Source organism: Lineus longissimus, chromosome 13 (assembly GCF_910592395.1).
Source record: "Lineus longissimus chromosome 13, tnLinLong1.2, whole genome shotgun sequence".
Taxonomy (NCBI): Eukaryota; Metazoa; Nemertea; class Pilidiophora; order Heteronemertea; family Lineidae; genus Lineus; species Lineus longissimus.
Genome location: NC_088320.1, coordinates 2,441,903 through 2,457,683, shown reverse-complemented (window position 1 = coordinate 2,457,683; position 15,781 = coordinate 2,441,903). Strand labels below are relative to the sequence as shown.

The following is a 15,781-nucleotide window of genomic DNA, read 5'->3' as shown; positions in this document are numbered from 1 at the left end:
GTGAATGCAAAGAAGAAGAAATAGTATATTCCACAGTTAATACTTTATTAATCACAATAACTTGACCTACACATGACCTCAAATCTCATACAAAACTGGCGGGATTCGTCATATTTTGGACGGAGAGAAAAGTCTATAGATTTTGGGACCATCCCCTTAATTGTGCTGGTATCAAAGTAAAGGTTACAACATCTGGACAGATTGGGAGTTAAAGCATGTCTTCAAGCTATCAAGTGATAAGCATAACGGACTGATTGGATGAGAGATTTACTGGTTCAGAAATTGAACAACCTGGGTAACATCTTCTTGCAAACAGGACCAATTACATGACTCCTTGTTACATGACTCCTTGTTACGCATGTTTGTAAAGGGAAGTATGTATGGCCTTAGTAATGGATCTGCCAATTGAAAAAACAGCTCAACCTCAACCTATGACAATCTGGTGTCTATTGAGGTAACCATCTCCTTCAAGTTTAAGCTGAATTGTCCACGAATTTGGCATTGTGAGTACATGAAACTAAAACAACCATAAAAAGTCACATCCAAATCTTCGTCCTCATACGATTTTGTGCATATGAACACTACACAGGCTCATACCACTCTCCTCAGACTTCAACTCCAAGGTTGAATCATCACATGAAGTATTTGATCTAATTTCAATAGATTAACATAACAGATCATTGATATTCCACATACTTCTTTACAAAAATAGGCCATCACCACGAATTGAAATTGACTTGATCTCCACTTTATGCACAAGTCTGATACGCAATTAAAAATGTTATTATGTACGTACTCGTAACTCATCAATGTGAATTATGTGAAAAAGTTTTTCATTTCAATTGAATTGATGTTGTCGATAGACAACTGTGAGGCACTTTTGAAGTTGAAGTCAGAGTTGGAATCCGAAACAGTTCACAACCTCTAAAATGTCGATAATAATACTGGATAGAAATACTTGTGCTTCATTGTTAGCGAGGACTAATTAGTCTCTAATCTCTCTTTGAAAATATACAGTACAATACATGTCACCATAGCAACCAAAAACCAGCCAAGAGTGAAGCTACTAGCTGTCAACAATGGCAGGGCTATAACATGTATTCAACACACAACCATAATTCATAGCAAAAATAAATTCACATGCCTATAATATTTGATAGTTACATTTGTTTGATTTCAGTCCAAGTATAATTTTGATGTGTGAAACCTGGTTGCTAGCCAAATGAGAATGATATGTTGCCATGGTAACCAGGTAACCATAGCAAAAACTAAACACTTTTGTGGTAATTATAATCATAATATGATTGCATGCAATACACAATAACAGTTATGAGTGCAAAATCAAACAATTGATTGGATGAACATGATGAACGCAACTAAAAATCACCAAACATGCATCAAATTATTCAAAATAATAAGTAAGTCTGTATGGAGTGATAGCAGTTACAGGTTTAGTGAAGTTGTTTCAATCAAAAGTTGTTCACTCTCAAAGTATAAACTTCCAATTGATTTAAGATATTGAATGACTGACACCTGTCAATCATATCATGAGACTTATTACCAGTAATAAATAATCAAATAATTTAAATAAGTTAATTTTCTATATAAAAATTGCTGCTGTTTAAATGCTTTGTCACTGAGAACTGATTGAGATCCGGCAACCAATGGTTGGTGAAGAGAGGGATGATCATAATGCTGAAGTTATATGTATGAAAACTTGATATTTACACTGAAAATAACATCATTACTTTAAGGACAGCTTACTTTAATAACAGGTAGATCAGTATATCATGTTAGGAATACAACTACAAATGCTGCCACAAAAAGTAATTAAAAATCATATCGAATTAATACTGAGAAATAATACAAGTCTACTGATTGCATATGAACTCATAATAGACAAATCTTGTGATTCTAAGTCGAAGGGAGGTGTATAAAATAAGTACAGGCCTAAAACAAATCATAATAATTCATCCTTGAAGGATGCAAAGATTGTAATCGTAACAAACAAATCATTTATAATCAAAAGCTATAATAATAATCTCAAAACTAAATCTAGATGATTAAGTAACGATTGCACCAATATATACTAGTATTTTCTATATTTGTTGAAGAGTTTCCATTCCTAATTCCTATCATCTTGACCCTCAATGTATTGACATTGCTCAGCTTCCAAACAACGCACGTCAGGTGTGGGCGGAGGCAATGGAGAATCCGGGTATTGCCATTTAGAACTGCACAGTTTGGTATTCATTAGGTCTATATTAGACCATTGATGACACTCGATTTGATTCATCAAGACAGCTTTAAATCTCAATTTCCTCTCTTAAATTTGAGGAAATGTTAAGAGGCATCTTGACTTCAAACCAGCCATTTTTCTCCTTCTACCTTCAAAGGACGGTAATTTATAGGACAAAGAACTTGAATGAAAACTTTACCAAATGTTTTCTTCATTGAAAGTAAAGATTTCATATTGTTGATAATTTGACATTAATTACCAGGTAACTTCAGTGGTGGGGATTAAAAAACAGATATGCACCATTGTATATGATTAAATGCACATACAGCTAGGTATGTTATGTTAGTTAATTAAGGTAAATCTAGAGATCAAAACTTTCAACCAGACCGACAATACAGTGGTTTAACCTGGACAAGTTTGATTTCACAAAAATACTGCACCAATTTTCGGGAAAAAAGAGCTATAAATTCGTCCTATTGCACCGATATTTTGGCAGGGAAAATACTATAATGTACAAAGTATGTCTAAATTCGAACAACAGTAAAATATCTGCATAAATAACAATGTGGCCAGTGATGGGCAAGGGCAGGACCATGTCATGCTTAGTCAAATCTGGGCTTTTACAGGACTAGATGTCAAGGCAGACTTAGATTACAAAGCAATCAGATAGGGACTCAGAACATCAGCAAATCTAGTCCACACCTTTGTCCGTCACATGGTCATGGCAAAATGGCAAGAGGGTTTCGGCTATAAACCAAATGTTACACTTGGTCTATCTCACTAATTTTCAATCAAGATATTTGGCGAATTCCTCTACCAATAACGTTGAAGGGAAAACATATATAAACATCTTCCTATTTTCTTATGCACCTCAGAATACCGCAATCAAAACCTGTCTGCTAATGACTTAAGTCTCAAAGAATCTTTTCAGGCAAAAGTCTCATATGTTCGTCAACCGGCTTAGTGTTTCACTTGCTGGCTGTACAATGTGTGTTTACTGACACGGGTCGTCGATATGTTTTGCATATTTGCACTTCTGGTGGTTCAGGTGCTGGCTGTATGATCCAGAGTGGCTGAAGCGCTTTCCACAGAGTTTGCACTGGTATGGTTTCTCGCCGGTATGGAGGCGATAATGTTCAGTCAGGTGATGCTTGTGTTTGAATGCCTTCCCGCAAACATCGCAGGCGTGGCGACGGAATGCTGAAATGGAGAGGAGTTTAATGAGGAAGTTTTGGCGGTGATCCAATGTTATGGAAGACATTTGGAATGCAGACCCCTTTGACACCATTTCAAAATTTGAACAGCCATGTCAAGGAAGACGTCAACAAATTTGCAGCAGACGTCCACATTACATGTGTGAATGTGAGAGGGCTGCACAAAGTCAATATTCTGTTTCACAGGTGACCCCATTTCACATGATTACACACCACACGGAAACACACAAGCAAAACTGACATGGTAACAGTTGGTTGAAGCTTAAGCTAAGGTGGGATGCAAGTGAAGTAAAGAAAAGAGCTAACTAAAAAAGGTACAATGTCAGTGGATGGAAACCCTGGAATTTCACCATTTTTACTGCAGATATTACCTTTCAAAGGGAATTTGATTGAAATCTGGAGTCTTGCAGTTCGTTGAAACATACACTCGATTGAAGGTAAATGGCTTGCCCACGGCCATTAAGTGTGTCTTTTCAAGGCCATATTACTTACTCGGTACACTCGGAGATCTTTTTGGTTTTAACTTGTTGAGGTCATTCGTAACGTTGTCATCAAAACTGTCCCAGTTGTAGTAGGATGGGTTGAAATAGTGATCATAATATTCGGGGTAAAATCCTAGAAAATCCAGGGCCAAATTAGTGTGTGGGGGTCAATCATGGTTAATCGTCTGAGAAATTGACAAGGAATATTTCACACGGACTCAGCTCTCAAACCACACCATGCAAATTTTCCCAGGTGACCATATCAGTGGATGTGATCACTTAGCTCCACAAGTCACTTCCAAGAGAATTGAGATATCCTGTACCTGGCAACAAAGGTCGTCATTTTCAAATCTAGACTAGGTGGGGGATAGTAAAGACTTGCAGACCATTTTGATCCATTTTGAGAAAGTTGAGGGGATCACAGCCTCTCTGGATAGATAAGGGTATACCCCTGCTCATTAGCAGAAGTCAGGGGTGGAATGGGTCAGGTTGGAAAGTAGCATATCCGACTACCTTTATCCAAGCATGCCTTCGAATCCTCTCAAACGATGGCACGCACCAAGACTACAATAATCAAATCAGATTACATCTCAGCACTTTTCAAAATGACAACCCTGCCAAATACTTCCATTTCCCACAAAATCTCAGGGTGAAAATCATGCGATGCAGCATTTCAAACGAGGATAAAACAGCAAGCAATCAAACTAGGCAAACAGGCAAGGGTTAATGTCGTTTTGATAAGTGCAAAAGACGATCTGAAAAATAAGGCACTAGAATAAAGTTTTAGAAATATGTTTTATTTTTGTCCATTTTTATATGTCGACATTTAAACTACATTTCCGTACGTGAACAGCTAGTTTACAAATGCACATTTCAGAATATTATCTTTTTGAGTCAGGACCAAGTGCATTTTAGAATGAAAGAATAGAAGACAGCCTGGTTTCACTAAAAAGTACCAAGAAAGTATGTTAGATTTGACAAGATGTTAAAAGCTAATGACCAGTCTGGTAAAGTTGTTTTAAGTAATCCCAAAATATATTCAACTTAATTTTTCTTCATTAAAACTTGTATTTGTATTGTGTTTTAAGTTTGTACTATCTCAAACACACTTGGTGCTCTTCCCAGCCGAGGATCAAATCCAGAATGTTTTCAGTTGCAACTATGGCACATCACAACAAATGTCACAAAGGGTCTATGTCTCTGCACTTATCAAAATCGACCCAAGTCGACACAGTGGACAACATCAATTCTAAATTCAGCTACCCTCCCCACAAAAACTGACAATTTCGGAATGCTTTCAAGCAAGTTAGTGCCTTGGATTTTCTACATTGACATGTACCACAAGTATAAGCATGGTTCCACGCAAGTGTTAGTCGAACGTAAAAAGAGCAAGAACGGGCATGCATTCTGAAACTGAATGTAGCATTTTAATCACTTTTTAACACAAAGGATTATTGATGCGATGACAAAATGGTCAATTTAGACAAGTGCCGCTACTCTGATAAAGAGCTATTTGAATGAGATATACACAGAGTTGAATAAGACAAAATCAATTTTTTTCCCAAACTTGGTGAGGAGCACTCATAGCAGATGCAACTGGGACACACAAGACAATGTCTTTATTAATTACGAAAAATATCCAAGCCAACATCGATATTACTCTCATCATTACAGCACAATATTATTGAAATGATTTAATGGTTTGTGTCTCAAACCAACAAGCGAGTCTCTCTACTAACAAAGGGAGATAAATCATTGCAGCATCACCAATACAACTCGGGGAAAATGGTTCTATTCAGCTAAGATAAGTATCACAAGATTTGAACTTGGGAATGAATATTGAATCACAATAAAGACTGATACTTAAAAAGTTGTAGAATACTCTCTTTGATATTTCACTCGTTTAGCACAGGCAACTGGAATGAATTCTGTATGTCTAGATCAAAAATGCAACCACGAAAAGGTGAGAGCTATTTGTTCGGACTCTCAACATTTTTGAAGTTACACATTTTCTCTAGATATTTATACATCAGAAAGCATAATCTGTGTTTTTGAAAAATTTAAAGAAAGTTGTTATACTTTTCTCGAAACTGGTGCAATTATATACATAAATAAACAAGAATACTAAGAATATCTTCAAGTATTAACTGCTGACAGTAACTTATACATAGTTCAAGATGCCAGTTTTCTGAACTGGGACATCACAAACATCATGATAGCATTTACGAGAAGAAAAGTCATGCACACACAAAAGCTCATTTGGAACTGAATCAACTCCATGCAGTTATTGCAAGTAACACTACACTGTGGTAGCAAAGTTCACATTTCCTTGGTATCAAAAGACAGTTCCCTTGTGGTTTTGTGGCATTGTGACCAGACGAGTTTAGCTATGGATAAAGTAAGTGCGACAATGTGTTTTTTGACAATGTGAACTTTGCTTGACATGCTGAGTTTAACAATGTTCTAGACTTGAAAAAAGATATTTTTTTTAAGCCAGGTAATTCTACATTTTCTTTCTATCAATCATGGACTCGAGTTGTTGGCTATTCTCGACAGTACAAGGCCCAACTGTCAGGGTCAAATATAACATCATTATAATAACAGTTTAGGACTGTTCAGTCATGAAAAGCCAACAAACTCGAATACATACCGCACCTCGACGTGAATTATTCAATATGAACGTTTTCTTGCAATTCCAAGAAACTTAAAGCGAATGAACGTTTTTTATTGCAGTTTTCAATAGTTACTCTGGCTTAATCTCGTCCCCCTTCCCATTCTCAATCTCACTCCCATTATCCTCAATCTCGGTCGACTCACTATCGTCCTCACCTTCGCCCTTATCTCGGCGGCGACGTTTCTTGGGTTTGTTGCTGTCGTCCGTGTCGTCTTTTCCATCCTCCTCATCCATGTCTTCGTCCATGTCTTCATCTTCACCTTCAAGACGAAATTGTGATTATTTCAACAACCGCAACATCTATAGCTTGTTCTTACCAGGTTTGATTTCCGTGGATTTCTGGAAGCACTGGCACATAATATGCGCAGCAACTTACAGCACTGAACAGTGATAGTGATTCTTCAAATCTGTGAACTGTGCATGAAAGTAGCCAATGAAACAAGATTCCCAAGTTGGGAGCGAAATATTATGAACTGTCAAAACGTATTCACGTGACAAGTAAATTATTGGCTAGTAACTCCATCATTCAGGTGGAGAAGTCCACCTCCATGCTCCATAGTTGAATTGGGACAGAAGTAGCAAGTAACTAAAATTCCTGGCTCTTCACAACACGTACATTAACGTATGAAATACTTGAGGGTCTGTCGGATGAGACTAAAAGCCGTGGTCCCTTGTACCCGAGTGTCTATGCCAGGGCAAGTAAAAGATCCCACATAGGTGGAGAGTAGCCTATAGTGGACTCCATACCTCCGGCAAAAATCCAATAGGGTTAAGACGCCGGTAATGATGATGATGATAAATGATGATGATAACTTCTGCTAATGTTATCTCAATGGGGTCCATTCCTTGCTGTTGGTATTCAATTACCTTCCATGCCATCCTCTGGGCTTTTGTCAAAGTCGCCAATATCGTCCTTCATCATGTCCATCATGTTCATCTGATTAGGTGCGACCATCGGATTCTGTGTCATCATGGGATTAGGTGGTACCTGGTGAATGACAGAGTCAACGTGTTACTTAAAATAGCACCAGAACCAGCAAGCTCATCCCAAGGAATATGAACGGGCCTATTATGACATCAGTCTTTTCAAGTAATATCACGTGTTCCGCCAGAATTATACTGTCCTGAGGAAAACATTGTGAACAATGAAAATTCGCCGCAAGTTGGTAGACTGATTTCCCAAGCATTTTGGCACAACAGTGAAAAAATGAGTAACTACAGGTACAAGTACAGTATGAAATAAAATCTGTTCTTACCATTTGATTTTGCGGCGGCATCTGCCCTTGTGGAGCCATGGGGTTCTGCATTATCTGACCTTGTGCTGCCATCTGTTGGTTCATGGAGATCATGGGATTCAGCGGTGGCACTGGTACACCTGACATGCCATCAGACATGGGCTCCAGGGTTGATGTGGGCATATCTATGGGGACTGAAATAAACACAATGCTATAGCTCTTGGAACCAAGACACCATCTCCATAATGAAAGACCAAATGAGGTCAGGAGTTTGTCTTTTCAGACTGATCTCTGTAAAAAGAGTAATCAGAATACAGTATTTGTCAATCCCAAGGCTGTTCATACCTGCTCAATTTTTTTTTCCAAGACTCAACTTCCCAAAGTGAACAGTTACAAAATCTTGAGATGCCCTGAATTCAAAACGAAATCAGAATCTTACTTTTTTCATTGGCATTCTGATCCTGCATGCTATTGATCGCTGGCTTCTCCGACTGTAGGTCAGCTTCATTAGGCTGCTCTCCAGCCATTGAACCAATCTCTGTGGTCTCAGATGCCTTGGACATGTTGGAGTCTTCGTTCATGTCACCAAGCTGAAATGGAAATGAACGCAATTGTCTTAAATATAATTCATGGTAGTCATCTCCTAAATCAGCATGTCGTCTGCCATATCAAAGTGCTCTCTCCCAAATCAGTGTGTCGTCTGCCAAATCAAAGTGTCGTCTGCCAAATCAAAGTGTCGTCTGCCGAATCAGTGTGTCGTCTGCCAAATCAAAGTGTCGTCTGCCAAATCAAAGTGTCGTCTGCCAAATCAAAGTGTCCTCTGCCAAATCAAAGAGTCGTCTGCCAAATCAAAGTGTCGTCTGCCAAATCAAAGTGTCGTCTGCCAAATCAAAGTGTCGTCTGCCAAATCAAAGTGTCGTCTGCCAAATCAAAGTGTCGTCTGCCAAATCAAAGAGTCGTCTGCCAAATCAAAGTGTCGTCTGCCAAATCAAAGTGTCGTCTGCCGAATCAGTGTGTCGTCTGCCGAATCAGTGTGTCGTCTGCCAAATCAAAGTGTCGTCTGCCAAATCAAAGTGTCGTCTGCAAAATCAAAGTGTCGTCTGCCTACCTGTTTACGCCTCTCCTCCTCCTCAGCCTTGAGCCTGGCTTCCTCCTCCTCCTTCGCCTTTCTGGCCGCCTCCTCCTCAACGCGTTTGCGTTCCTCCTCCGCCTGGCGCGCTGCACGCTCTTGTTGGTCTTTCAACATCTGTTGGTGGCGAGCAATCAAATCACCTCGCGACCTCTGGATCATTTCTTTGAACATGTTTTCAGTGACTTCAGGTTTGCTGGCACACAGCTGTAAAGACAATTTTTGGCATAAATTTTCATCCTTGGTGTATGAAAGTGGCCTCAAACTACTACAAACAAAAGTGATTGATTTTGTACCTTTTTCAGATCTCTATCATATTCGTCACTTGAAGCCAGGAACTTGCGCTTCTTGGCTTCATGCTTCTCCTCGATATCCTGTAATTCCTCTTCTAGCTTCTTCTGATGTTTCTGCAACGACTGAACCTGACGTTTCAGCACGTCCAGGCGACTCGTTGTCACCACAGTTCGGACATCAGGCACACAGGTCTCAGAGAAGATCTCGTTGATGAGGCGGTGATTCCGGACATAGCGCGCTGCCGCGATGTGTTTAGTGGAGAACCCATCATCCATATCTGCAAGGGATATTACAACATACAATGAATGTAACCATTCAATTTTAAACAATCCTGCCAAACTTCCGACACCATAACCAGGAATGAGATGCAATAGTAGTATGATGAAGTTTATTGTGTAAAAGTGATGTTTAATTGGCGTATTGTGAACAATCAATATTTTCAATTTGGTCCCGTAACGACAAAACTCAGCATGGCGTAACCGATGTATGACACCTGAACTCCAAGGTACTCACCATCATCATCTTCTGCGGGCTGAATGCTGATGCGAGATTCTGATTTCTGGAAAATACACGGAGAGTAAGTTTCCAGCTGAGACAAACCTAATTCAAGTGATCTTATAACGAGCAACCACGACTTCCAAAACTACAAGTTAGAAATCTGACAGTTAGTGTGTTTTACATGTTCTAATTTGATGAAATACGAGAAGGTGTACTGGTAATGTTTGTTCTTTAATGACACTGTCAGACAGTTAGCAATGGTTACCAACACAAAATGACCTTATTTCCCAAATTGACACAGGATCAGTTCTAACTTTTAGATGAGTCAGTGAAAATTCGACCAAAAACTGATGGAAGCAATGTGATTTTGCCTTAAAATCCTTTGTGAGTGGGCAAAAATTATTACAATATTCGAATTCATAACAGACACTATTCATCTCAGAGAGACAGACAGGGACAGACAAGTTGTGCAAATACGTGCCGTGAGAACTTTTCTCAATTTGAACGTAACAAGTGAAAGATCAGACTAAAGGCCCTAAAGACCACAATAAAGGTGCCTCAAACTTACTCTGCAGTAAAAAACTTCCAATGATTTCAAACCTGACACCCGACTAGCAGATGCAAATCAACAACGAATACAGCTATGCAGTACCCTTCACCAATGTTCAACTACATGTATGAGCAACTGTTTTCAGTATCTCACAAACAATATTTACAGAACAATTTATATTGTAACAGTGTCTTCCATGACAGTTTTGAAAGCGTTGGACCGATACATATGAAATATCGCCACCTCTGGGCCACTTTTATCATACATCAAAATTGGTGTGCGAGCAAAAAGTTGCCACTGTAGGTCCGACACTTTCAAACCAAGGAAAACACTGTTGGGAGAAGTGGCATTAAACATAACCGCTAAGAAGTGGACCGGCATGTCCTCAACAGTTGCTACCAAAAATGTCTTTCGTCATGCTCAAAATGTATCAGAACTGAGTTGTTCAAGAAGCTTCAGAGCTACAGCCAAATGCCCTTGTCAGATTAGGTAGAAGCGTTTTATGATCACAGTGAAAATTGCGTCCCCCAACCCAGATTTCTCTTTTTATGAGACTTGGCCTGTACTCTTAATGTCAACGTACGTATGTAAAATCAGCATCGCTCGTGGATGATTTTAAGTTAATAGTAGCATCGCGATGCTTCTTGAACATGGAGCCATTCATAATGAGTACACAGAGGGGCGAGGGTCAAGCATACAAATTATAAATGGCCCCAAATCAGCCCTGATTAATCAACCATTTCCTATTTCACACCTTTTTCTTGGGTTTTTCAACAGCGTCACCGGGAAACCCTAGCGCCCCCTTTACCTGTGACGATCGACCGGATTTTGACGATGGTGCCGGCTCCCGGTCTTCCTCCTCCATTGTTTCGAGCACTGAAATTGACCAATCAGGACAAAGAACATGAAGAATAAACCGCTGCCGCCGAACTGTAAAACAACTAGGAGGCAAAAGAAAAAACGTGCGACAAAGCAGGAGAGACGCGACGGCAATATTTCAAAATGGATGAATCAGACATGTAAGGATGACTCCCCCCAGGCATCTGACAGCTCTGATTTCATACATGAAGTTGAGGTATATGACAAAATTTGATAATGTCAAATGTTTCAAGAACCAGATCGTGACAGGCCAAATTAAACTGTGTCAAGAGTAACATAAATGTATTCTCTACTGCCAAAATCCCTTTAGTTCTTTAAAATCATCCATCTAAAACTATGCCGTCACGTCATCATAACAAACAGTACATGTGCAGGGACAAGCAAATCACATAATAAGCTACTTGGTTACGTTACCTCTCGGTGGTGGCGCTGTTCGGAATTCATCCGCTCTATAAAGTAGAACACATGCGAACGAAATCATAATACCATGCAAACGTGAAGCACTAGCAAACTTAACACATTAAGGGAGGAAAACGTTTAAGTGAGATTTACGTTCTAAAATACATGCCAATTTGCCATCTTAACTTTATTTTTGTCACTTGATTCAGCCCAATACTTTCACAAACTCGTACGTTTGCACACAAGCAGTTCTGGCCATATGGTTACACTTGTCAGAAAGCAACCAATGACCAGCACCAGGAATTTGACACGAGAAGGACAGTGTGACAATTGGTAATGGCACTTATGAGATTCAACTTCAAGACGTCAAGGAAGTTTTCTAAGGAATATCCTCTTGGCTCTTTCTCCAAACATCATGTTACAAACTGGCCTAAGTCAATTGTTCATAATCTTCAGGGCGTGCTTAAGACAGATTCTACAGCATCGTGTTTTAACATGCAACATGCACATGAAGGGTCAGCAGGCCTTTTGTCATTTGGATGTATTCTCAGATCAAACCACACAAAGACCAGGTCACAGCAATTACATGTATTAATGCAATAATGGTGCCGAGTCAATTTTCCCATTTATTTTTATATTGCTTACTTCTATTCAACATTAAATGCGTAAGATTTAAAATCTAAGGGAATCAACATATCAAATCAGCAAGCATACAATGCAAAACAAAGGGGTTAATCTAAACTATACTGGCAAAATAGATGCACAATCATATTAGCAAAATACATCGTGACTGAACTGAAGAGACTTTGAAAGCATGGATGGACATCGATAATTCACAAGTCTTTTCAAATACCAGCTGATGGAAGCTAGCAGCTTTCGGACACTTGATGCAATTTTAGTACATGCAGCAGGTTAACAACAAACTATTATGTATACAGCCAAAAGTCATTCTATCACAGTTGCTGAGTTAGTGTTTGATATTCTTCCAGATATTATGGCTTGAAATGAAAGTAGCCATCAGCGGGCTAAAAATGACATTCCACATTCCAGGTTTTTAGTTTGTCTAAATCTCATGTCATTTTTAAAATAATTCAAATTATATCAAACCATATACAGAAACAAACACTTCCGTATTGAGGCCTCATCTTGAAAAAAGGCACACTTGGAATACAAATCCAAAATATTGCATAACAGGAAGAAGACTTACCCTTTCCCTTGGCAGCTACCCAGGACTGGTAGGCTGGAGAGTGATGGTACTGCTTCAGAGCTTCATTATATTGGATCTGTTAAACACAAGCGAAGTTAAATGAAATGTTCTGGTGCAGAGCTTTTACAAATTGTACTGAACAGATCAAAGGTGTTTACGTTGGGTTCCCAGTTTACATAATGCCGAAACCCTTCCGTGGAAAATAAGCACTTGGCACTACTCCTAAACATTTGGGGCCAGTTGAAATTACCAAGTGGCACAAGCTGAGCCTTGAGTCTACGTTGCAAACGTCATGATCAAAGCACAGATTTTATCTGCGCAAATTTCAATTATGGTCATATTTCCAAGCTTGAGGATAAAATGTGATAATCATTGTTAATGCTATGTGCACCGTACGACTTTGAATTTGAATACCAAGAATACTACATATATTGAGATAAACCAGAGGGACTTTCTAGAAATGATATCACAAACCACGACATTGGAACACAACACAAAAATACAACAACCAACAACAGCACCAAAAACATGAACCAGTCCATCGATACAACCCACCACTTTACAAACAAACATATACCGAAAAGTTCGGACTATTTGTAGAAAAATTTGTTGACACCAAAAATTGAAATATAAACCTGATCACCACAAGAACGACACCTCTACTCTAGTCTAATGCGGCCTGTCACAAGAACATGTTTACTCAATCAATCTGATGTGGACAGAGAGTCTTCAGCGACATCATCTGGATGTGCATTTTGAACACCATTCCAGGTCCTTGACCATCGCCATGGAAAGCGGGCCACATGAGGAAATGTGAGGTTTAAATGGCCACACTTCATGGCGGCGCTGATGTCGAAGTTCATCACATGGGTCTCTGGTGCAAATCCAATGCCAAAAACGGTGTAATTTTCACTGGTCTTCAAACATCTAAACAATCACTCCTGGACAACAATCGTTCTTTGGGACAACTTGGAGACAAACAACAAAACTCACCCACAAACAAATGGACAAAAACAACTAAAAAGTGGCTGAGGAGGCGAAAAGAATAGGGTGAAATGGTCTAAACTATAGTCCATCAAATGAATCTGGGAATTTCTTTCGGAAGTTTGGCAACAAACAGGAGATGCACCACATACATGTAACACTATACAAGGCTGGCTATTCTTAACTCTTGCCACGCGCAATTTCGCAGGAGTATTTGCTGACATGTTGGTGGTGCACCGTCAGCCGTTCAAAACTTCTATAATTGTAAAATAAATGATGGCGAATGAACCAAATTGTAATACGATTTCGTAAATCATAAAACCAGGCGAGATGAGACAGATGGCAGCACAAAACTTGCAGTAAAATAACGTGCAGAAGTGTGTTCAAAAGTGCACATGGTTATTTCACTGGCTAAATTGAACATCTCAATTTTTTGGTTAGTCAAGTTAGAAAAACCTGCTTATACTCTAAGGCCCCAAGTACGAATGAATTTCTTTCAACAAAATGGACTTTTCCTTGAGAGTAGCCTCAAGCTGTCAGTGTCATACGACAAATTTCAAGAATTTCGAGGCCCCAATTATTAACAAATTTCTTTACTTTTTTTCATAAAAATTTCAAAACACTTTCGATTTCCCTTGATGTTTAAACCACACTATGACAAAAACCCCTTCCAATTCCAACTGATTTAAAATTTGCAAAATATTATTTCTAGAATGTACTCGGGTGCCATCAAGAGTGTCAAAGCTGAAGTGATTGTATTTTCAAGCTCTAGTCAAGACACTCACTTTCTCAGCCTCATAATCATCCATGTATTCTTGTTTCGAGTCCTCAGGCAGCTCCCGCCACATCTGACCAATAATTTTCCCGATCTCCCACAGTTTGAGATCGGGGTTACCGTTCTTGACTTGATCCCATACCTTACGACTATATCTCATGTAGGGCATCAGTGGCTTATCTGGAGGCTTCGGCTGCTTTGGCATGCGAGTGTCCTGCAAAGAAAACTCACATCGCTGATTTTTTATCAATTTAGGGCACTGTCACTGGCTCACTGTTTTAGGGGGTTATGTGTATTTTCGAGGCCCAATAACCCTAGCTCTAGCACTGTAAGGAACATGGTTAGAATGATGGACCCAAGAGCTCAGAGTCTAAACATTAAATGATGTGCATCTGCTAAGTAGTAAGAAGATAGGTGTCATATCCTTAGACCAGATGAACTGACATTTGGTCATGCTGTCACACCGATTGCCAATTAAATGACCAATGACTCCACTTGAACTGCTGGAGTTATGATTTCAATTATTTAAGGAACCTACGCCTTTAGTTCCAAGTTTGACGGGGTTGAACGATGGATGTCCATGACTAGCAGAGACAAATGGATTGTTCCCTGAAGAGGATCCCGAAGGCTTATAGCGACCTGAAACAGAAAATGAATGAACATCAGGCTTCTTATTAATACAATGTCAAGATCTGACTTATTCTAGCAAAATCGAAATGCATCAAATAAAGGTTGGCGAAACAAAAAATACACCAAATTTTCAATGATTCATTCTGCAGATAATCTGAAAGTGAAACGGCTGGTGAAATACTTACAGCTGAAAGGGGAAGACGCCTGGTTTGGAGCCCCTCTGAAGTTAGGCAAAGCCATGCCAGCTCGGAGTATTTCTTATTTTGAGAGAAAAATCACGAAAAAAACATCAAAAATTATTCCTGGATCTGGAATTACACGTAGAAAATGCACTGGATCTATGCATGCAGAAAATCTGAAAATGTTCCAACTTCGTCACCCGAGTTCGACCAGATCCACAGTTTAGAGGAGGACTCGGATGGTTATTTCGAATCTATAGCATTAACATATATTGCCAGTAAGTTTGGTGAGGAACAATTTCAGCGATTTGCCGCAGAAAACAGTATATTATACAAAATAATAACGTCTTTGTTCGGAAAATTATACGGCTTCCCCTCGTGAGTACGCATGCGCGAATTTATTTCTCCGCTCG

At 39.2% G+C, this 15,781-nt stretch overlaps 1 protein-coding gene across 4 annotated transcripts; it reads right to left on the bottom strand.

Moving 5' to 3' along the window:
• Positions 1–51: 51 nt before the first annotated feature.
• LOC135497597 (SWI/SNF-related matrix-associated actin-dependent regulator of chromatin subfamily E member 1-like) lies at positions 52–15,743 on the bottom strand. 4 transcript variants are annotated; one of them, XM_064787377.1, is made up of 13 exons: positions 15,375–15,743; positions 15,098–15,198; positions 14,570–14,773; positions 12,801–12,876; positions 11,609–11,643; positions 9,781–9,826; positions 9,270–9,544; positions 8,953–9,180; positions 8,284–8,434; positions 7,866–8,038; positions 7,477–7,597; positions 6,765–6,869; positions 52–3,439 (listed from the first exon to the last, which is right to left on the bottom strand). In XM_064787377.1, exons 1-13 carry the CDS (start codon positions 15,427–15,429, stop codon positions 3,234–3,236), a joined length of 1,776 nt encoding a protein of 591 aa, XP_064643447.1. In that variant the 5' UTR covers positions 15,430–15,743; the 3' UTR covers positions 52–3,233. The 4 variants fall into 4 exon arrangements, with proteins under 4 accessions (XP_064643447.1, XP_064643446.1, XP_064643449.1 ...); XM_064787376.1 differs by lacking the exon at positions 11,609–11,643 and adding an exon at positions 11,070–11,191; XM_064787379.1 differs by having other exon boundaries at positions 14,702–14,773.
• Positions 15,744–15,781: the final 38 nt, after the last annotated feature.

Bases quoted from the DNA above. Each gene is read 5' to 3' on its own strand.
- LOC135497597 (XM_064787376.1), bottom strand. From the start codon at position 15,429: ATGGCTTTGCCTAACTTCAGAGGGGCTCCAAACCAGGCGTCTTCCCCT. The intron at 15,199-15,374 runs GTAAGTATTTCA...TTTCTGTTTCAG, and splicing joins GGCGTCTTCCCCTTTCAGCT to GTCGCTATAAGCCTTCGGGA. The intron at 7,598-7,865 runs GTAAGAACAGAT...GTCATTCACCAG, and splicing joins TGCCGCCGCAAAATCAAATG to GTACCACCTAATCCCATGAT.